Source organism: Tremella mesenterica (assembly GCF_000271645.1).
Source record: "Tremella mesenterica DSM 1558 unplaced genomic scaffold TREMEscaffold_1, whole genome shotgun sequence".
NCBI classification, from domain to species: Eukaryota; Fungi; Basidiomycota; class Tremellomycetes; order Tremellales; family Tremellaceae; genus Tremella; species Tremella mesenterica.
This window is the reverse complement of record NW_006711225.1, coordinates 5,905,090-5,926,955: the sequence shown is the minus strand read 5'-3', so window position 1 is coordinate 5,926,955 and position 21,866 is coordinate 5,905,090. Positions and strand designations below refer to the sequence as shown.

At 47.5% G+C, this 21,866-nt stretch overlaps 7 protein-coding genes across 7 annotated transcripts; 2 read left to right on the top strand and 5 right to left on the bottom strand.

The window, feature by feature from the left end:
• Positions 1 to 1,602: 1,602 nt before the first annotated feature.
• TREMEDRAFT_59857 (uncharacterized protein) lies at positions 1,603 to 3,378 on the bottom strand (the record flags this gene model as incomplete). The annotated part of the gene is made up of 8 exons (XM_007001778.1): positions 1,603 to 1,699; positions 1,749 to 1,839; positions 1,902 to 1,998; positions 2,048 to 2,114; positions 2,190 to 2,670; positions 2,767 to 2,925; positions 3,009 to 3,128; positions 3,285 to 3,378. The coding sequence occupies 8 exons, from the start codon at positions 3,376 to 3,378 to the stop codon at positions 1,603 to 1,605; spliced, it is 1,206 nt and encodes a 401-aa protein (XP_007001840.1).
• Positions 3,379 to 5,707: 2,329 nt separating this feature from the next.
• TREMEDRAFT_37459 (uncharacterized protein) lies at positions 5,708 to 7,769 on the top strand. Its single transcript, XM_007000841.1, has 7 exons — positions 5,708 to 5,731; positions 5,820 to 5,890; positions 6,006 to 6,318; positions 6,370 to 6,466; positions 6,508 to 6,557; positions 6,613 to 6,700; positions 6,932 to 7,769. Exons 1-7 carry the CDS (start codon positions 5,714 to 5,716, stop codon positions 7,546 to 7,548), a joined length of 1,254 nt encoding a protein of 417 aa, XP_007000903.1. The 5' UTR covers positions 5,708 to 5,713; the 3' UTR covers positions 7,549 to 7,769.
• Positions 7,770 to 8,092: 323 nt separating this feature from the next.
• TREMEDRAFT_59855 (uncharacterized protein) lies at positions 8,093 to 9,256 on the bottom strand (the record flags this gene model as incomplete). The annotated part of the gene is made up of 3 exons (XM_007001777.1): positions 8,093 to 8,572; positions 8,780 to 8,980; positions 9,212 to 9,256. The coding sequence occupies 3 exons, from the start codon at positions 9,254 to 9,256 to the stop codon at positions 8,093 to 8,095; spliced, it is 726 nt and encodes a 241-aa protein (XP_007001839.1).
• A 1,587-nt stretch (positions 9,257 to 10,843) lies between these two features.
• Positions 10,844 to 14,649, bottom strand: TREMEDRAFT_73132 (uncharacterized protein). Its single transcript, XM_007002159.1, has 3 exons — positions 14,136 to 14,649; positions 12,666 to 13,979; positions 10,844 to 12,544 (listed from the first exon to the last, which is right to left on the bottom strand). The coding sequence occupies exons 1-3, from the start codon at positions 14,407 to 14,409 to the stop codon at positions 11,484 to 11,486; spliced, it is 2,649 nt and encodes an 882-aa protein (XP_007002221.1). The 5' UTR covers positions 14,410 to 14,649; the 3' UTR covers positions 10,844 to 11,483.
• A 228-nt stretch (positions 14,650 to 14,877) lies between these two features.
• Positions 14,878 to 16,296, bottom strand: TREMEDRAFT_67496 (uncharacterized protein; the record flags this gene model as incomplete). Its single annotated transcript, XM_007001916.1, has 6 exons — positions 14,878 to 15,045; positions 15,095 to 15,228; positions 15,344 to 15,527; positions 15,621 to 15,920; positions 15,963 to 16,124; positions 16,243 to 16,296. 6 exons carry the CDS (start codon positions 16,294 to 16,296, stop codon positions 14,878 to 14,880), a joined length of 1,002 nt encoding a protein of 333 aa, XP_007001978.1.
• A 531-nt stretch (positions 16,297 to 16,827) lies between these two features.
• On the top strand, positions 16,828 to 20,036 carry TREMEDRAFT_59852 (uncharacterized protein; the record flags this gene model as incomplete). The annotated part of the gene is made up of 15 exons (XM_007001776.1): positions 16,828 to 17,018; positions 17,067 to 17,138; positions 17,271 to 17,327; positions 17,371 to 17,574; positions 17,621 to 17,714; positions 17,755 to 17,800; positions 17,843 to 17,878; positions 17,919 to 17,984; positions 18,053 to 18,124; positions 18,244 to 18,544; positions 18,621 to 18,998; positions 19,041 to 19,229; positions 19,277 to 19,820; positions 19,924 to 19,935; positions 19,959 to 20,036. The coding sequence occupies 15 exons, from the start codon at positions 16,828 to 16,830 to the stop codon at positions 20,034 to 20,036; spliced, it is 2,340 nt and encodes a 779-aa protein (XP_007001838.1).
• A 92-nt stretch (positions 20,037 to 20,128) lies between these two features.
• Positions 20,129 to 21,780, bottom strand: TREMEDRAFT_71023 (uncharacterized protein). The gene is made up of 6 exons (XM_007002036.1): positions 21,632 to 21,780; positions 21,424 to 21,526; positions 21,203 to 21,326; positions 20,807 to 20,948; positions 20,295 to 20,552; positions 20,129 to 20,233 (listed from the first exon to the last, which is right to left on the bottom strand). The coding sequence occupies exons 1-6, from the start codon at positions 21,729 to 21,731 to the stop codon at positions 20,199 to 20,201; spliced, it is 762 nt and encodes a 253-aa protein (XP_007002098.1). The 5' UTR covers positions 21,732 to 21,780; the 3' UTR covers positions 20,129 to 20,198.
• Positions 21,781 to 21,866: the final 86 nt, after the last annotated feature.

The following is a 21,866-nucleotide window of genomic DNA, read 5'->3' as shown; positions in this document are numbered from 1 at the left end:
CGCACCAGGCGTGAAAAACCGATCCACCGTTAATCAATAACGGAGCAACCTACAAGGCTATCGGTTTTAAAGTCATTTTGACATTTTTGACCCATTCGACCAGCGATAAAATGGGTGAAAGCTCAAAATCGATCCTAGCGAATTTGAGAGATTCATGATTAGGCGAAAATGGTTAAAGGTAGGAAATATGAATGAAATAAATCGATCCATCGATTCTTTTTTTCTTTTTCTTTCTTTCTTGATTGATCGATGCGTCCATCGAAAAACGGAGAGAAGAAATGAAGACGGAAAAAAAGGAAATCGAAGCAACTTCAAGCTACCGATTTATTTTATATTCATATGTGACTTGGGGTTTGTCGTGAGATTCCGAATACGTAGATAAGGAAATTGAGAAAATTGAATTTTTTTATCATGTATCTTGAAAATTTGAAGTTTTGATCTTGAAAGCTTTTATAATGATCATTACTCGTGATTTCTTGATTTCGTGATTTCGTGATTTTCGTAGATTCGTTGAAGAGTTCGTCATTTTGAGGGGAAAAAGTCGGAAGATTATGTAACATGATCTTACATTATTAACAAAAGAGTCATATGATCGTATTTCTTTTTGACTTGATGATATTGAGGGAAAGGGGGAAAAAGGGAAAAAATCCATACGATCTTTCTTCACAGAAGTATAAAGATCGAAGCAACGTTCCAGCGCTATTTTTTCCTTCCCTTGAAAGAATTGATGTTGACAATACGTTTTGAAGATTTGAAGGTTTGAAAGGTAACTCGTCGAAACCATAAACAATATATTGGCAATTTGACATGATTTACAAGATTTTGTGAGAATGGATTTGAACATTTTCGATGAGGGGTGTGTGTATTGAACATTAAACGGTTATTTGCAGGTATGGTCGTGTGTCGTAAGAATGGACATGAAAAGGTCGTTGAAAGTCGTATGTAGTATCATAAGATCATAAGAGCATAAGATCATAAGATCATAAGATGTTGAAATGATGGGATGGTCGTTTGTACAGACTAGAATCCACGTCGACGGGGAATTCGAAGGACTGGACAATGATACATGAGGGAATTGAATGAGGATGGACAAAAGAGTTGGAGTGGGGTGGGATTCACACGGAGAAGAAGAAATGTTGAAGAAAAACATATAAAACCGAATCGATAATGTATAATAAATGCGATGCTTGAGAACCGTGTGATTTCGAATTACAAGGTTACACGAGTCGAGAGCGAAATCGGACCGGAAAGGAAAAAACGAAACAATCGGAATAAAGTTGAAATATTGACAGTTTTATGAACAGTTGTTGACAGATGATTGTTGACTTGGCGGATGATTTTTGATCGGGTGTTGAGAGGAACGAGAGGGATAAGAGAATCTTATTTGTCAGTACTTGATCTTCAGTAAGATAAGATTTCATGATTGTAGGCAAGACCTCTCGGTGTGTAGAGATTCTACCGGGAAACTTGACAAGATGAGGAGGGATGAAGAGAATGGGGAGCGGTTTAAGACAGGGGAGAGAGGATATGTACTGACTATATTGGTTAACTCCCCTACCAACCCCTCGTAGAGAATCCGCTTGACCTCTCTACTCGAATACTTTACTGATGTAAAGTGGCTTGACCCCGAGCGTGAGAGCCAGGGCTTGAGGAAGGACGAGTGTTGACCGCAACAGCATGAACGAGTTCCGTATTACACCTATCCGATCAGTCTCGTTTCCCATCTCTTTCACTGAACGGTCACTCACGCGCGCAACTCGTCTAATTCACGTTGAAGTCTCTCATTCTGGTTCATGAGATCCGAGTTGGTTTTGGTCAAAAACTTGATATGTTCGCAAGCTTGTTGATCAACATCAACTCCGTCGACGAGAGCGACAACATGACAAAAAGGATCAACTCACCTCGATCAAGCAAGATACATTTCGATGAACGTTGACTACTCGCCGGAAGATGACTTTTCAGGATTTTGAAACCTTCACGAAGTTCGTCCCTTCGGCGCTGCGTCGTCAGTCAAATCTAGAATGTTCAGAAGGATATTCCGACTCACCTGTTCGCTCTCGATGCGCGCCCTTCGGACATCCTCTTTCTTACCGGAACCTTTTTCCCCAGCGCCCCTGCGCCTTAGCCCACTATTTCAGCATATTTCCCCAAAAGGAATCGATGAAGAGTAATACGAAATTAACACTCACTCGCTTCTAGATTCCGTAGCACGTCTCGAAGTATTTGACCGCCTAGGTTCATTGTCGTCAAGATCACTTATCACATCATCGTCGTCATCCTCCTTCTTGATCGGCGTACGGCTTCTCCGAACCCTTGTCTGCCGTGCGGGACGAGGGCGTCCTCTCGTGACTTGTTGTAAAGGGACGCTAGTCATCTGAGCGGGGTAAGGGTAGTTGGTGACCATACCCAAAGCAGTCCCGAACGGCGCCGTAGGGTTGGTCATATTTGATGGACCACCGAGTTGGGCGGCGTAAGGGAGGGCTGACCATTGACCGAGAGGCGAGTTGTCGGACAGATTGCCACCGAGCATAGAGTTGGGGCTGATCATATTGGGACTGACGCCGGCGGGAGAGTGATTGAGTGGTTGGAAATGTGGTCCCGCAGAGCCTGGAGTGGATAATGGCGGTGACATGGGTCGCATTGGGGAGTGAGGACTTTGATGAGCACGTACTGGTTTGTCAGCGATTGGCGACCTCTAATCGATGAAGGAGAACTCTGAAGTTTCCAAGAGGAAGAGGAGGATGAGAATTGGGTAGAGTGACTCACAGTCCATACGATATGGGTGGAAGAAATTGACGTTCGTATTAGGGTTGGAGTACTGTGGCATGGGGTAGCCGAACGTCGAGGTAGCTTGATGTTGTACTTGCTCGCCAGAAGGAGAGCCGGAGAGGTTGAGGCGAGCGAGGTTGTAGTTGAATTCCGAGCCTTGTGATGAGCTTTCGTAACAATGTCTTATTCTTGAACACGACGAGGAACATCACACAAAAGAAGTCACAGACAGTACTCACGATCGTCATTCCCCATGTACATCTGCTCGCGACCCTCGGGCTGCTCTTGTTGTTGGTTCATTCCCTCGGCGGTCATGTCGGGACAGACCAGGTACGAGTCCATGAAACTTGGTTGAAGGACTGAAAGTCAACAAATGTCTTAGCCCCGTGTATTTCAAACATGACTTTGGTGATCTGTGGGTCTGGTAAATAACTGTGTGGAAGATCACATAGTTGCCATCCATCAAACATTGAGTGGAAGTGAAGACTTGATCAGAATGCGACAAGGTGACTCACAAGGGAAGGTCGATGAGTCAAACGTGTCGTCGTCGGTGAATGCGCGGAAGTCTGGTGACAGTGGAGGGGTATTAGCCATCACAGTCGAAGACATAGAGATGATCTGTTTGAGTGTGAGCTCAAGTACATATCGAATTTTCATCTGCCCCAAACAATCTCGCTCCTCGGGTCTCACACCGCTCAGGGCGGTGACGTGGGAAGGGGCCAAAGATCGATGGGATAGAGAAACATGAAGTGTGGGGACGAAGAGAGTACTCACGTCGTAAATGTTGACGAGTTAGTGAAGTTTGAGCTAGTGATTTGATCCTCTTACTACCGAGCTTATTGTTAAAGCTTCGGTGACTGATGGAAGTGAGGATCGACGGGACAAGACAAAGAGATGAATGAAGAAGTTCAGGAACGACTAATTCGGGTCTGTTACTGAAGCACAAAGGTTGAAAACGATTCGAGCCGATTCAAAGACGAGACGATCCAAGCCTAGAGAGACAAGCAAAGAAAAAATTGAGAAAAAGAGAACAAGAGACCTATTCGACGCCGGAAAAGTGGTGGCAACAGCGATGCTATTGTTGACAACGAGAGAGAAAACTTGAAATGAATCCACGACAAGAGAACAAAAGAAAAAAGGATAGAGCTTGATAGAGATGTTACTCAAACCTAAAGCTGGAGACTGACAGAGAGATGTGGAAATGTGAAGAGATGTGAGTGGAAAGAGGCGAAAGCTGAGTGGGATGAGAAGACACTGAAAGAAAAGAGGAAAGAGATCCAAGGCGAGGCCTTTTTGAGCTATTCCGTACGGTCCATTCACCCTGACCTGCCCCATCGACCGCTTAGCCCCTGGGCCGTAGCGTATTGCTTTTCGGATTCCGGTGTGATGTGATGATCCTGCTTCCCCCGAGGCTTCTTCCCCAACGAGGAGGCAGCGCGGCAACTTCTACACACGATAGAGACGGAAGCGCGTCAGCGTCTTCCCGATGGTCGAGAAGAGATCAAGGGAGGTGTCGTCAGATACTCGAGGCTGCGCGAGTGAGGCTGAGGATCCCTTTGTCATGAGAGTCTGCAATCGTCAGGTAGAGTCGTCAATAGTAAACTGAGCTTCCCGATAGGCTGGACGGGCCGAATTGTTGGAAAAAAAGATGGGGAAAGAGGTCGGAACAATGATCGCCTTGTTCCTCCGTACGTTCAATTCTTCGCTTGAGACGTATCCAAGATCTTCCCGTTGTATTCTCTGATGATTAGTTTTTCCCATGCTAGTACACCGCATCTGACGGCCGCCGGCACTTTGGGTTCTTTGTCCCGGTTTCGAATCATGATACGATTGATTTCTGTGATGAAAAGAAAAGATATACGTCCAGAACCGCGGACGCCCTCCCCAAAGATCAAGAACACAAGATGACAAAAAGTTGGTGTGCCATCTGAATCATGTACCTCGCCTCGCATCGTCTGATGGCGCCCCCTTTGTTTTTCTTGGCCGGGTCAGCCGAAGTTGACGATGAATGATCGAGTGATGACGAACGAGGGACGCGGAACGTGGATCGCATGTTCGGCGGTCTTTTTTGAGGGTTCAAGAGGTCAGCGGCGTCAGCCTGATGTGGAGGATTAAAGATTGATCACAAAGAGATGCGTGTGATCAGCGCAGACGAGGGGCGAAAGAGGTTAGACAAGTTTGCCTCGTGTTTTTGTATTTTTTTACCCGATGTCCCTTGGGGGAGGAGGATATGAGTTGGTTCACTCGGTCGAAACTGCGACAGCCGGGGGGGTCCTGACAAAGAGAAAACGATGCTCGACGACGAAGCTTCTGACAGAAGTGGGGAAGATAGTTGGTTGTTATGGTAGTCCCTAGGCCCTAGAATGAATGAGCGGGTATGAGTTATGCTTTTGTTGAGATTATCACGGACAAAGGACAAAAGTGTGCATGTAGCGTGTTTCGACGAATTCAAAAAGGTCTTGTCACGTGACTTGTGACTTTTGATTCAGGCACGTACCAAGGCCAACTTCGAATCGTTTCAGCTTTGCCCTAGGGGTTTGACTGGTTGCTAGTTGAATTGCTGTCTCACCTTGAAACTGGATCCACTCACCCGTTTGCTAATTACTCGTACTTTGAGAGTACCGCCCTCTGCGATCTCCTGCTTCCAGGCCCAAGGCTGTTGACTAGTCTCCATACTTGCGAGACAGCGAACCGAGTCGAGTGGAGCGTCGCGACATGACACGATAGCACGATAGTTAACTTGGCCTTTCCGTCGTCAACCTTTGCCTCCGTCGGCCATCAGTAATAAGTCATGCCGAGGCACTGGTCCCAGCATCCCTTCTTAAAACCTACCATCATCATCATCTTGTTACTCGTCAACATGCAGCTGCTCTTTTCTGGTCTCAGAGGTCGACGTATGGCTCATCAAGAGGATGGTGATCGTCATTCACAAAGGCCAAGGTTGATGGTGGCTCATTTCATGGTGAGTTGGACAGATCCGCGATGTCTCATGATGTTTGAGAAATTTTGAGATGGGAGGAGGATGATTGTGAGATGAATTGATGTTATAGTTGGGTAACACGTATCCATTCACAGAGAAAGATTGGCTCGCCACTTTTGACTTGGCCAGTGAGGCGGGATTGTAAGTTTCATTGATTTCCCCACTCATCCTAAGGTCATCGATCATTTTTCATGAAAATTTGCAGACTGCCTTCGCAATTCCTACCTCATCAAAATGAAAGATGATTGACATGTAGGGATGGTTTCGCTCTCAATCTAGGACCGGAAGAATGGCAGTTTTCTCAAGCTCTTATGGCTTACGACCTCCTCTCTTCTCACTCTTCTGGCCTGAAACTGTTCCTGTCGTTAGATATGAACGTTAACCCTTCTGCCACATCAACTGATGGGGATTTGTTGGCGGAAAAAGTCTTACGAGTGCTTTCAGAGCCTGCACAGCTGAAATGGGATGGAAGACCTGTGTTATCGTCTTTCAGTGGACATGCTGTTTCATTCGGAGGAGAAGGGTGGAAGGGGTGGTTAAATCGGTTGAATGCCAAGTCAGAAACACCGGTAAGCACATTTCCATGCATTATTTCACCTTGTATCTCACTGATACTTCAGGTATTCTTCTGGCCTACTTTCTTCATGCCCCCTAAAGAGGTTATAAACTTGCCATACGTCGACGGGACTTTCGCCTGGAATGCAGCTTGGTCAGTTGGTACCCTCTCCGATCATGGGCACAGCTGATAAACAGGCCAGCAGGTAATCATACGATCAGTATTGAAGAAGATGCCCCTTTCTTGGCCAGTGTAAGCTTCATGTCAGCACTCACCAGTGCAGCCGAGATACGACGCTAATGACAAGGATAAACCCTACATGGCTTCTGCCTCTCCTCTTTTCTTCACACATTATGGAAAGACAGGACAATGGGCATGGGACAAAAATTGGATATGTAGGTCTATGTTCCAATCTTCCTACCAGTCCTGCTTGTTGTGAACGACATGCCCTACTACCCTACTACCCTTTCCCCCTATCCCCCTCCCCCTTTCTTTCTCTCCCTTCGCCGCAACATATATAGCAAATTTCCAGCCTGAAGAAACTGGCAATGCATCTTGAGCAGAATCTCAGAACGAACCAGCTATTCATCATCCCTGTTAAAGTGAATCCGTAGCTGATCCTTAAGATCGCTCTGACGACCTTCTTTACCCAACCCGATTAGCAGAACTCATTTCCCTTCCAACCCATCAATCACCCTCGATAATACAAATAATTTCATGGAACGATTACGGTGAATCCCATTACCTATCCCCAATCTTAGGTGCTCAACCCGGATCTGATCACTGGACTCAAAATATGTCTCATATCGCATTCAGAGAAATGACCCATTTCTTCTCTTTACTATGGAAAGGAGTACCTGAAATAGAAGCGATAGGAAATGACCCACGAGTTTACATGTGGTATAGAACTCATCCATCTTCAATCATAGTGAAAGATGATGAAGTTGGATTACCTAGAAATTCAGAATGGGCACAAGATTTAATAAATTTATTCATTTTACTCCCTCCTTCAACATTGGAACATAAGATCGTCGTGAAGAATGAAGATAAAGTACATGAAAGAAGTTTGAAAACTGGAAAACCGAATTTATTTACGGTAGGTTTCAAACCTGGTAGAGTAACTTTTGAGTTGGTAGCTGGTAGTGCTGTTTTGGTCGCTGGTCAAGGGAAAAGGATTTTGGATGAGGGAGAGATAGAAGGGTATAATTATAATATGTGGAGTGGGAGTTGGAGGGGGGATTGAGAAAAATATGAATTTTGTGTGGTTAGGAGGTTGAGGGGAGTTACTCCCCGGTAGGATGGAAGATCAGCGGATGGCTTTTACGTCGAGCTGAGTGCCCAATTTAGGGATTTGGGAAGTATGACCAGTAATTCAGCATGATCATTGATACGTCGTGGGATTAGATCGTCATTGGGACAAGATATGCATTGGCAGTTTGACATGCCGAAAAACAGATTGATTAGAGAATATTCGTACATTACAATTTCGACAATACATCCCTTAAACCCTAACAAAACGACAAAACGACAGAGACAAAATGTCCAGATCCCTAAAGTCCTTTGCTGAGATACTAACTATCACACCTGACACCCCAAAAGAATTTCACTGTTCAACTACTCACACTTTCACCCGCGCATCTCTTCTCATTCCTCAGTCAGTCAGACAGCGGGTAGAAATACCATCTTATCCTCTACTCCTGTCGTTCCCCAAAAGATGAGAAACATCCGATATGGAAGGTCGTACCGATATAAGACGACACGATCCATCAAACGCAAAACATTAAGAGTTACCGAAAAGGATCTTCCTCTGACCCAATAGTAGAACTTCTAGTCCCATTTGAAGTCGTTGGACTAGTCACACTAGCCGTACCCCAAATAACCTGATTTCTCTCTTTTTTATCCCTATCATCGACTTTCCAAGGATTCTCTTTCTTCCTTCTTCCTATCTCTTCACCCGGGGTTTCATCTCTTCTATTCGTCGCCATCCCATTCGCCCCAAGTCTGGGTATGTCTTTATGAGGAAATTGAGGGGTTGGAGGTAAAGGGGAAGAAGAAAAATCGAGTGGATCGTAATCTGAATGTCTGTTGGATATCACAGGACCTAGATCATTGTATTCCATATCCAGCTCGAATTCATCGTTCTCGAATGGATTTTCACCGTGGGGCGGATGAGGTAAAGACGGTAGTTTTTTGTTTGAACCTTTACGTTGGGCTGGAGGACGAGATTGGGGTTGATGGTGAGAGGTTAGATGTGAACGTTCTTCTTGCTAAATGATCAACATTTCTATCTCATGATACAATTGGCGATAAATAACATAATTGAAGGTCAGACATTTTCAGATTTGATATCAAGAGAATAGATGACATCGAGGAGTAAAGTACATCGAAAGAGTGAGAAAGGGGTAAGAAGGAGGAGAGGAGGGGAGAAGAGGGGAGAAGAGGGGAGAAGAGGGGAGAGAGGGTAATGAACTTACATCATCATACCAATTGTCCAATTTCCCATATCCCTCTTTTCCTCTTCCTACTTCCCTGTCACTTTTATCTCTATCTCGACCCATACCACTCATCTCCATTTCACCTCCTCGTGAATCCCCAGGACCGGGGACTTGGACAAGGACGGTTTTATGACCTGACCATTCGACAGTGAGGACGTTTTGAAGTGCATCGCGAGTGGACTGGGGTCAGTGATGCGTTTCTCTCTTCAATAGTAGTGGCTTCAGAACCCTCGACGAAGATTTGCGAAGGATAAAGAAATGACTTTAGAGGATTGATATCATGGGTGTTGTCAGGAATAACAGTGCTGACTACTTCCTGGGTGAAAGACCGCTAGACTGAGTTTATTGGAGAAGGATGGAGATATCGATCGGTGGGAGATGTTAGAAAGAACACTGAGAAAAGGAACTCACTTCATTGGGGATCAAAGCTCCTAATTTCTTCTTGATCGAAAACATCTTTTCAAACCCCAAATCCCATAAAGCTGACCCTGACTTTACTGTATATCCTGTACCGTAGATCCTAAATCCTGGATCTTAATCTTGATCTTGACTTTATGATCTGGCTCTACTCTTGAAGTGTAACAAAACCCTTATCTTTGTGATATTTCTCTCAACTCTCAAACGCACAATCTTACTTCATGTTTTACACAGCTTCACGTTCGATCGGAATTCCGAGCTTTCGACGAATCCGGATCGTTTTGACTTTGTGCTTCAACACCCAACCCTTGGATTTTGACTGGAGATGCGTTCAAGTAATCAAGTGTGTTTCTTGAGGTTGTTGAATGTGTGCCTTGAGATTATGATTGATGTATATCGGTTAGTCGAATAGTCGAGGCAGATGAGACGATGTGAGACGATGTGAGAGATGTGAAGTTGTCGATGGTGTTTACAATACTTCGACCATTAAGTTGACTAGCGGCAGGTGGTGAACCTCTTAGGGTTTGAGAAGAGATAGTTTTCCAGACTGCGTGAAGTAGTTTATGGATGATAGCCTATGAACAGAAGGTACAGTCTCGAACAGGTGGGAGGAGTGAACGATCCTTTGTTCCGGTTGCCCGCTTGGGAGGTACCGGAAAGTCAAAAAGTGGCAAAACTGAATGTGGCATGTGGCATCTTGACCTCTCATGTTTCTCGATACCTCACTGTATCACTGTGATCACTCGGTGGTGAAACAAACTCAATGTAGACTTCACGAGTCATCATCTCTGACCTCTATCCCAGGTTATCGTCCTCCGTAATATCCAGAATTGTAAGTCCTCTATATGCAAAATCGACCAAACTTGAAACACAACAAAGAAGGCTTGATGGACGTCCGAGGATGGAGGAAAGGTGACGAAGAGGAAAGATGGACAGGATCAAACCTTTGTTTCCACTCATTTTTTTCCCGCTTGGAATTGATCATTCATGATGCATTTCATATGACTTTCCGGGCGGATCACATCCGATTCAAAGATCGATGATCGATAATCAGCAATCCGACAGATCCTTAAAAAAGGAAATCTGTAAATCTACCAATAACTTAGCTCATTCACGCCCATGATCGACGAGACCATGAGGGTGTCGTATTTATGGATCTACAAGTACTAGTCTCGATCGTAAGATCTTCTCGAAGATAGTTTGTAATTATCTTTTGTTGGGGATCGAAGATCGGATAGGATAGGCTGACACTGACACTAGCTTCAAGTTTCGGAATTCGGACCTGATAATCGGATCTAGAAATTAACTAGTTATGAGTACTAGCTGGTTAGAGATTGGAAGGTCTAGGAATGACCGCGGAACCATGGGATAATCTAATACTATGTAGTGGGGTGGGAAAAATTCGGATTTGATCTAAAAAAAAAGAACATGATATCAATCCGGCGAGTCATCCGACTAAACCTGGACGCCCTTCTCCCCAATATCCTGTACTATGTACGGAATGACCAATATGAAGCTAAGAGATGAGGTGAACGATCCCGCGGATCAACTCTGGAACAAAGATCTCAAAAGACCATGTGATACCATGAGAACAATATTTCCCCCATAGAATGAACAAGCGAAGGACAACGTCACACAAATGCATCATGCATCAGAATTTACAATCCAAGATAACCCGAATAGACGAATGTGTGAAATTTAACGAATGGTCTTCGGCGTGTTTGCCGCGAGCCGAGTGGCGCGAGTGGGGTATGAGCAAATCGGGGTGAAGGTCAAGATGGTTGAGAGAAGGCTCAAAGATGAAAAAATGGATAGGGACAATATGCAGGAGTCATGAAATCGAGAGATAGACAGGAAGCAGGAAGAGTTTAGATGTGATGAGGTGAAGAAGTGGCTGGTGGAATATATGTGACGGCGACTGAAAGAGTAAGAGGAATACAGTAGTGAGGAGTATACAGGGACAAGGTGATGGATGGAACGGACAGGGCAATATAAAGAAGCCGAGTGACAAGGATCATCAACGTTTTTTTGTGAACTTTTCGAGCTGACGAGATGATGGGTAGATAAAAGTCGGAAGTGAAGTTCGTTTGTCATTGATCTGACAGAGCAGCGCATAATTCGGGATGATGTATTTGAGGTGACATCGGCAGGGGATTAAGAGCGAGTATCGGCTGATAAGGTGACTGGTACAAGGATTAAGGGTGAATTGGGTGTAATTTATCGATGTCGGAGTAAGGAACATGATATGAAGGACGCAGTTCAATCTCTACGCCTTGAGAGCCACAGGAGCGACCTCCACATGACCCGTCGTCACAGGTGTGACACTGGCGATCGAAGCGAAAGACACTGTAGTCTTTCTAATCTCCGTTCCGACCTCTTTTTCGTGTACCCAGTTCACTCCTCCCTTAGACGCAGTGTATTGTTTGTGTGATATGACCACAGTGTCATTATCCGCCTCAGTTATGGAATCCATACTAACACTTCTCACGCTTCCCATCTTAGTCCTTTTCTCATTTTCATTCTCTTTGCCTGTCCCATTTGTTTTCTCAGAGCCCTTGATGTCATTCGACTCCACTTCTTCTTTCGTGGAGCCAGTCTCAACCTCGGGAACGACCTTGACTTCAGGTTTGTAAGGTGCTGGAGCACTCAATACCTGAGCAGCAGTCTTCCCTCCAAACCTTGACTCTTGTCTTTCCTGGGGTGAACCGCCTTTAGATCCTGGTCCACCCAAAGCGGGAAACTCGTCGGCTCCTGGGACACGTTGAGATTTGGCCCCTGCGCCAGCTGAAGATGACCGGTTACCACCGCGTGTCACATTGTTGGAGTTTGACTGATGGTGACCGTTGGTGTGGTTGAAAGGACGAGACCGACGAGGATTAGGATTACCAAATGAGACGTAGAGAGCAGGGATGGGTGCGAGATGTGTGTCCTGAAGCGTGAACCCGTGAACGCCAGGTTGCGAGCTTGAGCGGGCCATCTGGCCAGCGAGGACGGGAGTGGGTTTGATAGGGAGAGCAGAGTGAGCCGCTGGAGCAAGGTTCTCTGCAGTCGGCGGAGGAGAATTGGACGCGGGATGGACAATCGTCTCAGGAGTGGTGGTTGGAATAGGCTCAGAAGGGGCAGCAGCACCATGAGAAGGCTGGGAAGGATGTGAGGAGACACCGTGAGGGAGGTGGGGACCTAGAGATCGACTGGGATAAGGAGATTGCCCGCGCATGGAATCGTGTGGCCCGTTTGGGAAGCCGTTCATTCGACCGCTGTTTCTTGAGGGTCGGCCGAAGGCGCCGATGGGTGGTACAATACCCCTTACCACATCTGGGTGACGGCCTGGGAATCAGCGATCGTCACTTGGCAATACTACGAGAGTCAAGGCCTCTAAGAGAAAGAAGAGTCCTCGGGTGATATGTTGACATGTAACGAAAGTGCCCTGGGAAAAAGCCCAACTCACAGTCATTCCCTTCGGCATCAAGATGAGGAAACTTGCAAAATTCTCCATTCCTGCATTTGCCTTGGTTGAAAAAGGCACATGGTGGAGGGTTTCCATCTTTCCAGCTGCCCAGAGGTTGACCGGGAGTGCCGTTCGGTAAAGACGCTCGAGGAACCCAAGACCTCGGAGCGGACCCGTTTGGACCAGGAGAACCGGAAAAAGACGATTTTTTACCGTGGGCGAACGGTCGACCAAAGGGTACTTGATTGAAACTTGGTCGTCTGGGTCCGACCACATTGGGTACAAAGCCGTTTTGCTGTGTCATAGGCGGAGGACCAGGCGGGGAAGTGGCAAAGAATGTCTCGGGAGGCGGGATAGCAGGTAGAGACGTAGCGAGCATCGAGTCAGTGGGTGAGATACCACCATACTGCGCATTTTGAAGAGATGGATTGTGACCATTGGCAGGGATAGCGATGGGTCCGTTCGGTTGTTGACTGTTGACGTCACCGTTGATGTGAGGTGAGAAAGCGGGTGGTTGGGTGGGTTGTATGGAAGGGTATGACGGTTGTTGATAATCGGGGGTATGGCCAATGTTTTGATTTTCGGGTATCTCTGACGATTGTGGGGAGCGTACATGCTGTGACTGGATATTCTGACCATGCTCGTTCATTTGACTTTGGACTGGGACAAGATTCTGATTCTGACTTTCATTCTGTGTTCTAAGGGCGGGCTGATTGGGCGCTCGCTGAGGTTGAGTCGGGTGGAAAGGCGTGTAACCATAAGGAGGCATCATACCTGGTTGAGGATAAGGCATGTATTCGTAACCGTGCATTCCGCTCATACCTCCCATCCCATTAGGAGCGTAGCTTGGCGGACCAGGGTAGTAACCGGGAGCTGGAGTGAGCTGTTGGCGAGGGTGGAAGAAAACACAGGAAGTGCCATATTTACAGTTGGGAAAGTTACGACAAGGAATGGTTTTGGCGACTTCAGCAGGTGGGAGGTTTGGTGGAGCGGTTCCTTCCGGAACTCCATGAGAATTACCAGTAGCCGGACCATTTGGGGTTGTCTGAGGTTCGATGGAGGAGTCTTTACGGTGTTGAGGAGGGTACGGATATCTCTGCCCTTCGAAATACGGAGGGTAGTATTCAGAAGGCATGTAGGGCATTCCGTACATGCCCATCCCCATTGGCTGGGGGTATAGAATAGACAAGAGAAGTGGGTCGTTTGTAAGCCCAGGAGGAGGAACCATTGCGCCTGCCGACAAGAGCTCGCGGACGATCTCAGGATGATTGGACCTGATAGCGAGGACGATGGGAGTGCACCCGGTTGCAAGGTCTATAATGCGTAAGCGTTGCTTCTTCGACTCGGTAGAAATAAGTGGCGAGTGTCTGAAAACGAAGAGGGAGTAGCTGGAGTGAATGAGTCGGCATTCCGGCCAAGCGAGATATATGATGCTGTGCCAGGGAACGAGTGCGACATGAGAAAACTCACCTAGAACCTCGAGGTTGTCAAGACTACGACTGAGAATGACTCTAACATCGTCCAATCTACCCTCCGCGCATGCTCTGTGAAGATCCAACTCGATGTGCGATGCCACGGGTTCTACGCCATTCAACGACACACGTTCCACTTGCTGTTCCAATTCTTTCATCTGATCCATCTTACTGATCCCATTGACTCCGTTCACACTGTGTTCGTTATGCATGATATCGCCCGTTCTATTGGGAGCCTGAGCTATTTGAGGGGATAATTCTACACTTGACATGTTGTCGACAGATGACGATGTAGAAAACTCTTTTCCGGAGGAAAGAAGTTTTCAACCTTTTTTTTAGTTGTGTTTCGAGGGCGTGGAATGTGTGATGCCGACAATGGTTCAACCTACGACCAACGGTTGTCAGAGGTGAGAATGATGCCAGACGGCTTTTGAGATGAGATAGGGGTCCCTGAGAAGGACGGCGGAGAGGACCGAGAAGGAGCAGCGCGACAGCGAGAAGCGAAGGAAGACAAGAGAAGAGAAGAAAGAGGTTTTTGGGTTGAATGAAAATTGGGGGAGGGGCGGCTTTCTGACTTTTTTCCCCCTTCCTGCCTTGCCCGGACGTCAGTTTCCAGCCACGTTCGGGAAATTTCGCACTTCGCCGAGCGGCGTTTTCGGATCATCTTCCCGGACCTCGAGCCTGCGTCAAAGCTCAACTTCATGCATGGTGTACCATCGCCAAGTTACAATCATGATGTCTTACTTCTTCCTGTTGCCTTGCTCATCCACTATCCCTACTTGCTGCAACGCTTGTGATAAAAGCTTGGCGATCGATGGAGACAGCTTCTCAACTTGACTTATCACCTCTTTGGGCTCGCCCGGAATGGCATTGGCCGCGTCACGCAGCTGATCTTCAAACTGCTTGCCCTGCGATGTTAGCCGATATCCTCAGTGGCCTTGACACGCGGGGACTCGCCAGCTGCTCCGCGTTGAGCTTTCCATCCTCTGCTTTTGCTTTCAACCATACTTCAGCTGTATCTGCCGGAAGACCGGCTGATTTTGCGACGTCCTTGAGTTTAGAGATCAAGTCGTCCACGTCGGCAGGAGCCGCTGTGGGTCAGCTTGCAAACGATTTTTCCGAACATGTGAGTGCTTCACCGCTGGTATTCAGAGCTGATAGAAGAGAGGACCAGGCTTGAGAATAAAAGGAGAAGTCGTGACGTACCCTGCTTCAGTCCTGCGATGAAGGCATCCGCTTGACCTCTACCCTCTTTCCTCGCTTTCTCTACCTGTGCCAGAATCTTGCTCGCGGACGTTTCCACCTCTTTCAACTTTTGCTCTCCCAGCTCTTTGGCCTTGGTGACATATTGTTCTATCGACTCTTTGCTCGGCAGTCGACCGATCAGCATCTGTGTGTCAGCCGAGGACCGATCTGCTACTAGTGTATCGACCACGAAATTCGACAATCGGGAGTGGTCAGGGCGTACGAGTCCTGCACTCACGTCCACGTACTGCTGCTTGTCTTTGGGTATCTCTTCTTTCAGCTCCTTGGCCAAACTTTGCCAGTCAATCTTCTCCACTTTTCCTTCGGCGTCCTTCACTCGCTTCTCCACCTTCTCGACGATCCTTTTCAAATCATCACCTCCGACCTTCTTTACCTCCTCAATGACTCCCTTCAGATCTTTGTCTTTCAAGGAGGTGAGGAAGCCGTTGATGCCCCCGGGTTGAGAGGCGAGACTTGAATACAGCGCGAACGCTCCGGGAGGTAGGTAAGCTTTGGCCATTCCACCCGCTGTATCGGACTGAAATCAGTATCACCCGTTTCCCAAAACTCGCAGACTCACAAGCTTTCCAGCCTGTTCTTGGGCGGACTTCATAGTTCCATGAGCCATGCTTGCCACATCACGCATGGGTTTGAGGTACCAGTAACCTCCAGCGCCTAGTGCGATGATTGCTCCAAGAACGATATACATCTGATTGTTCCCACTTCCTCCTCCGGAGCTGGTCTGGTCGGCATAGCTCCTGATTTGCGAACGTGTCACTTGGTTCTTGACAAGAGGCCGAGCGGGAAAGGAAGGAGCCTAGCGGTTAGTCACCGGGGAACATCGAGAATGAAGGACTGACGATGAGGAAGGGAGTTCGCCTTACGGCGAGACGGAGAGCAGTGGGTCTGAACATTGCGATCGAGGTGATGTTGTCAATGTGAAGTTGGATCAATCAGGGGCACATATAGCTTGAGCGAGAGTCTTTAAGTGAAGGAGGAGTTTCGGGGGAGGGAGTCATCGCTCATCGACGTCATGGCACATGGCACACCCATTTGTGTGGTGCCTGAAATGAACGATCGACGGTGCGTCATCATTCCGTCTCGGACATCTGACAGCGATTAACTTACTCGTGCTCTGGTAGCAGGTAGCGATTGTCTTGTTCCACTACTTGGTCAGTTGTATCATCACACAGGGTTAGAGGGAACATGTCTCTTTCTTTCACTCAAAACCGTACCGTTTACCGTGGGAAGCGCACTGACGGATCACACTAGTTGTTCTATTCGTTGTCAAGCAACTAGGGTACGCCCTTCATTTCCAGAACTCATTGGCCGACGCACTCTCTTGTCAGCCAATCGATGCGAAAACGCCAGTGACTTCTCTTTCACACAGTTTCTTCTCTTCATTCTGACTTCTGACATCAGCCATTGATTATACAAGTGACAACATGCCGACACCACCAACTCCAGAATCACCCGCTCGTGCCCGACCAGGGAGCAACGGTCTACTCATCGACCCTCAGACACCGAGTCCGACTCGGACCCGTCGTCTCGAGCCTGACCAAGAAAGTGATATGGAAGATGATCTTGATGCTGTCTTTGCCGTCCATGATCTCCTGATCAATTCCTCTGACATCCTGTGAGTAATACTCTTGCTCGGGCGCTCTGATCGCTGACTGAATGACAGGGAGGGGATAGACAAGTTGCCGGTGACAAAATTCGTCACCATTGGAGGTCAATCGGCCGGAAAGTCTATGTTGTGAGAAATCCCTCCGCTCTTCTCCCCTCCCCACCCCCCTCGAGACGGCCCTTTTCGCCCCTCTCCTTCTCCCCTCTAATGCCCATCGACTCATGTCGGACTTACACAGCAAGAAAGTCGAGCTAACGTCAGCCTGAGCTGCCTACTCAACATTAACCTGTGGAGTGAATACGGTACCACCGCCACTTTGTAAGTCCACTTGGCCTGCCAAGCATGGTAATCTGAAGAGCAGTGGTCCCACGATGATTCACTCTCGGTTCCGTGAGGCACCCTTTGAAGCCAGCATCGAAATCGAATTCCTGAATCCGGCACCGGGGAAGCCCAGAAAAGTCCTCTTTACCACCGAGCCATTGAGGAACAGCGGAGAAGTACGTGAGGCTCTGCGCTTGGCCGGTAATGAGGCTAGACGGTCTAGAGACGGGATGATTCGAGTTCGGTGCGTCTTCTTCCATCCGCCCGATAACATGACTGATTATGTTCAGAACGCTGGAGACCCTCTCTCAGCTAAGCGACGATGAGCGACTCAGAGGAAGTGGGAGCTTGCCAAAATTCACAGACAACGTTGTCACGCTGCACGTACGTCACTCCTTCCCCCGAACCAAGAGCTGAGCTCCAGGTGAGCGGCCCTGACCAACGAAACGCCACGGTTGTAGATCTTCCCGGTGCGTCACCAATCTTTTCCAAGGACCTGACTGATTCTGCAGGTCTAATAGGGGGTGACGATGGCCCGAAAGTGGAAGGTAAATCATCCCCCACGAGATCGCCTACGCTTACAAGTAGCTTTTGCCGAGTTATATCTCGCTGATCTTAACAATATTGCGATTCTCTGCCTCGCGGCGGGTGGTGGTGAGTCCCCTATTTTCAAGAGTATCCACACACAACGATGCTTTCCGAAAGCATGAATTTACATATAGCCGATCCGTCGTTTTCCGCTCGTGAAATACAGCTAGTCAAGAAGCACCGTCCACAGGGGCAAATGGTGGCAGGTAAGCTCCCTTGCTTGAGCCTCCTCACGTACGCATGCACCATTGACTTGTCCCTCGCGACTCCTTTCAAGATGCTCACGTCGCTTGAAAGCGCACGATTGAATGAGTCTGACCAGCAGGGATAATCACCAAAGCCGACTATATCGAACTACCAGCCAAATCTTCCTTTATTCAGCTTGCGCATGATGAATATCCTCATTTCCAGGGATTCAAGGCAGAATACAAATGGTCAATTGTCCGGCTCAAGACAGCCGATGAGAATGTTCAAAACAGGACCTACGACGAGACCCGGCACGCCGAACGCGAGTTATTCGCCGAAAGGCGCTGGGCCGCCGTCAAGGAGAGGGGGCTAGCAACTCTTGGGATGGACGCCACCAAGGACAAGCTGTTCAAGATTTTTGCCCGTCTGGCCAAAGAAGAGTAGGTCCACCATTTCCACCGAGATTGATATCTTGAATGAGTGTCCGAACTGAATGTAGGTTGAGCTGACTTGCAGTAAATCCAAACTCCCTTCACTCCTAGAGGAGCGCAAGACTGAAGCGAGAGCGAAACTTTCCGCCCTACCGAGTGAAGAAGCACGACCGATCGGTGCACTTCACGATCTAATCAATGAGACCGTCTCTGTGCTTCGAACAAAGCTATACAAGACGGACAAATATACCAAGATGTTGTGCGATTCTCAAAGGCAGTTTGGGACCTCTTTGAAAAATACCATTCCCATCTGTCACCCGGTCCTCAACACGGCCGCTGAATCTATCTCGGCAGATGACACTGTCCCGTCCACACCTGATGGTACTGGCCAACAGCGAGGCCCTGCGACCCTTGCGAGCCAGGCCGATTTATGGCTAGATGACGTCCTAAGCGTTGTACGAAAGTGAGTGACCATCATCTGACTCGATCACGGTGTTCATCCCAGGAAAACTTCAGCTCGAGACGGTACATGCTACATCGACGAGTGTCGTCTTGAGCTCACCCTCCGCACGACCTCACTCTGGACCGAAATTTGTCTCACTTACATAGGGGAGACGTGGAAAATCGTCGACCTCGCTATCAAAGAGGTACTGGGGGGAATTTGCGAGAAGGAGGCTCTTCGTAGGAAGGTCGTGTGAGCTTATGTCGCCTTGATCTGTTGTGACGTAACTGACGAGTGAGGACTCATTTGACCAAACTTCAGAAAATGTATAGGGATCGTACGAAGGAGCGACTAGACTGGCTATGCGCTAGAGAACGTCAAGGCCGCGAATTATTGGATTTACTCGACGACGACAGAAGAGAAGTATTCCGTACTTTGGTAAAACACTTGTTTGATCGATTCAATAAGACGTATCACACCAAACTGCTCGAACAATCGAACGACTTCCAGGGACTAGCTCGTCGCTCGGCACCCTTATCATCCCCAAGATCGACGAGCGCCGCCTCGCAAGTCAGCGACAGTGATGCGGAAGGAGATTCGATCTGGACCAAGGTAAAAGCACGTGAAGTGCGAAGGGCTATCGAGGTGCAAGGCGGACTGACAGTCTGTCTGAACCAAGCCGCGCAAAGAATCTTGGACGTGGTGGGGCGAGAGGGACAAGCGACTTTGCTCGATTATCTCGATGGAGCGATATGTGCATTGAGGCAAGGCTTCGATCTCGAAAATACGGTGGAAATGGTGACGAAGCGAACCAGAGATATGTTTGAAGCGGATGCGGACACTGTGGAGATGCGCAATAAACAGAAAAGGCTCTTGGAGAGCATCAATGAGCTGGAGTAAGTCTAACTTTTTTGTTGGAATTTCTTCAAGACTGGCTTGCAGTCAGGGATCCTGGTTTGTGAGTCGACAGCTGACGAATAGGGCGCGAATCCGGATGTGATTTGTTATCCTCCCTCTATCGCCATTCGTTCCATTCTTTCACTCAGCGGTCCGACGTGATTAATAGATCTGACACGAGTAGTCAGCAGCAGTCGCCATTGTGAAGGAAGAGGGCTGAATTTTGCTAGAGTTTCAAAAATGCAATATCGTTTCAGATTGACTTAATGCATACTATGCTTGCTACCAGCAGCTCATGCTGTCGTTGGGTGAAAAGACCGTCGACTAATATGCAGCAGCGGCAATGAGTTTTGTCAATTCTACTTAATCAGCTTGTTATAGCGATGGAGAGTTGTGAAAGCCGACATGAGAAAAACTCACGGCTCAATTCCACGTTCTCACGGACCACACCAGCTTTCACATCGTTATCCCCATTCTTAGGGATGACAGCATCTGATCCCTCGATACCCCAGCTCACACTAGCGCACCAATCGTTAATGTCGGATTCGGAGAGGTCGAGCCATCGTTGTACTCGGATGAGGGAGATGCGAGAGAAAGAAGAAGCGATGGAAGTTGCGAATCTGACTCTGAGGGTGGGGATGAGATGTGGGTGTTGGGGTAGGTAAGCCGCACGAAGGACTGGAGTGTGAGTATCTCCTAAGTTCCGGTTCTTACTATATCCTCCAAACTCTCTCACACGCCAAGGTAGTAGTAAGACAGAGAAACCAAAATGAGCCGATTGTGGTGGAGCGAATGGAATACTCCTGCTGGGTTCGGAGTAAAGATTTTCGATGACACGGATAATCGATGGACTATCAAGGTATGGAAGGAGTAGATAATTGGCGTAAATGGGAAAGAGGGGTTCTGAGAGGAAATGGCGGGAAGATACTGACTCGTAGCGCCTTCAGATCCACCGTTGAATTCTGACCAGAAAGCAGCGAAACGACAATTACGTATAAGATCATGAAGGTGGGTAAGGAAAGGAATGAGGATCATGAATCTTGCATCATCAGATTCGATGTCATGTAAGATTGCCTGGAGTCAGCTTTTTCTCTTGACCGCTAGTTTGTCTCGAATTTTTCCACAGTCAGTCTGGGAAAAGTATACGCAGAGCATACATGAATCCTCTTCCCGTAAAGCAATATGAAGAGCGAACAACATTTCGGAGTGAAGGAAGTCGATTGAATAAAAACTGTTTGGAGAAACAATGGAAGTGTCAATGAAGGAGGGTGAAGGCACTTGGAGGGGAGACAATAAGATAATGAAGAGAAGACTGTGATTAGACTCACCGCTGGTTCTCGAAGTAGTGACATGGACAGGTTGAAATCTGATCCGTTGACAGAAGCACTCAGTGACTTAAGAAGGATATTGATGATAACATCTGGATTTGAGAGTTGGGGATTGAATTGATATCTTTTTCATCAGCTTGATTCCTCCGCTTCTCATCTGACACGAAGACAAAACACACTGCGGAGAGTGAACATTGAGTGATAAGAAGAAGTTGACTGACAATTTCAAAATGGCCAAATTGGCGAGAAGATCATATGAACCATCTTGGACTTGTGAAGCCAGATAATCTTCCATAAAAGATAAATTACTTGGGTTATATCTGTCTGTTTCACTGTCAGTTTCGTTAACGTGTCATCGTGTCAATCCCAACTGAGCCATATAGCTAAAGTTGGTTGAGAGCATTGGGTTCAAAAAGATGAAATACTGACCAACACCGTGAATGAGATCCCGAATGACATCTGTTCTACTGGAAGGGTTGTGCCATTCGGACAATGTTTTAGGAGGGACAGCTTGAGATAGATCTTGCATCTTCGTTTGGCTCTTTCTCGTCGTCTTCAGTCTTCAGTCTTCAATCCGTTGTAACTTAATTGTGATCAGCTCGAAGCGGTCCAAATTCGAAAGACATCCATCTTTATACAGTCCCCCCATTTGGATCATCAAACT

Excerpts from the sequence above, each read along its gene's own strand:
- TREMEDRAFT_37459 (XM_007000841.1), top strand. Across the intron at positions 6,319-6,369 it reads ATGCCAAGTCAGAAACACCG|GTATTCTTCTGGCCTACTTT; the intron begins GTAAGCACATTT and ends CTGATACTTCAG. Across the intron at positions 6,558-6,612 it reads ATGCCCCTTTCTTGGCCAGT|GATAAACCCTACATGGCTTC; the intron begins GTAAGCTTCATG and ends GCTAATGACAAG.
- TREMEDRAFT_73132 (XM_007002159.1), bottom strand. The coding sequence starts at position 14,409 with ATGTCAAGTGTAGAATTATCCCCTCAAATAGCTCAGGCTCCCAATAGA. Across the intron at positions 13,980-14,135 it reads TGACAACCTCGAGGTTCTAG|ACCTTGCAACCGGGTGCACT; the intron begins GTGAGTTTTCTC and ends TACGCATTATAG. Across the intron at positions 12,545-12,665 it reads TGATGCCGAAGGGAATGACT|GCCGTCACCCAGATGTGGTA; the intron begins GTGAGTTGGGCT and ends GCTGATTCCCAG.
- TREMEDRAFT_71023 (XM_007002036.1), bottom strand. The coding sequence starts at position 21,731 with ATGCAAGATCTATCTCAAGCTGTCCCTCCTAAAACATTGTCCGAATGG. Across the intron at positions 21,527-21,631 it reads GGATCTCATTCACGGTGTTG|ACAGATATAACCCAAGTAAT; the intron begins GTCAGTATTTCA and ends ACAGTGAAACAG. Across the intron at positions 20,234-20,294 it reads TGAGAACGTGGAATTGAGCC|AATTGACAAAACTCATTGCC; the intron begins GTGAGTTTTTCT and ends CTGATTAAGTAG.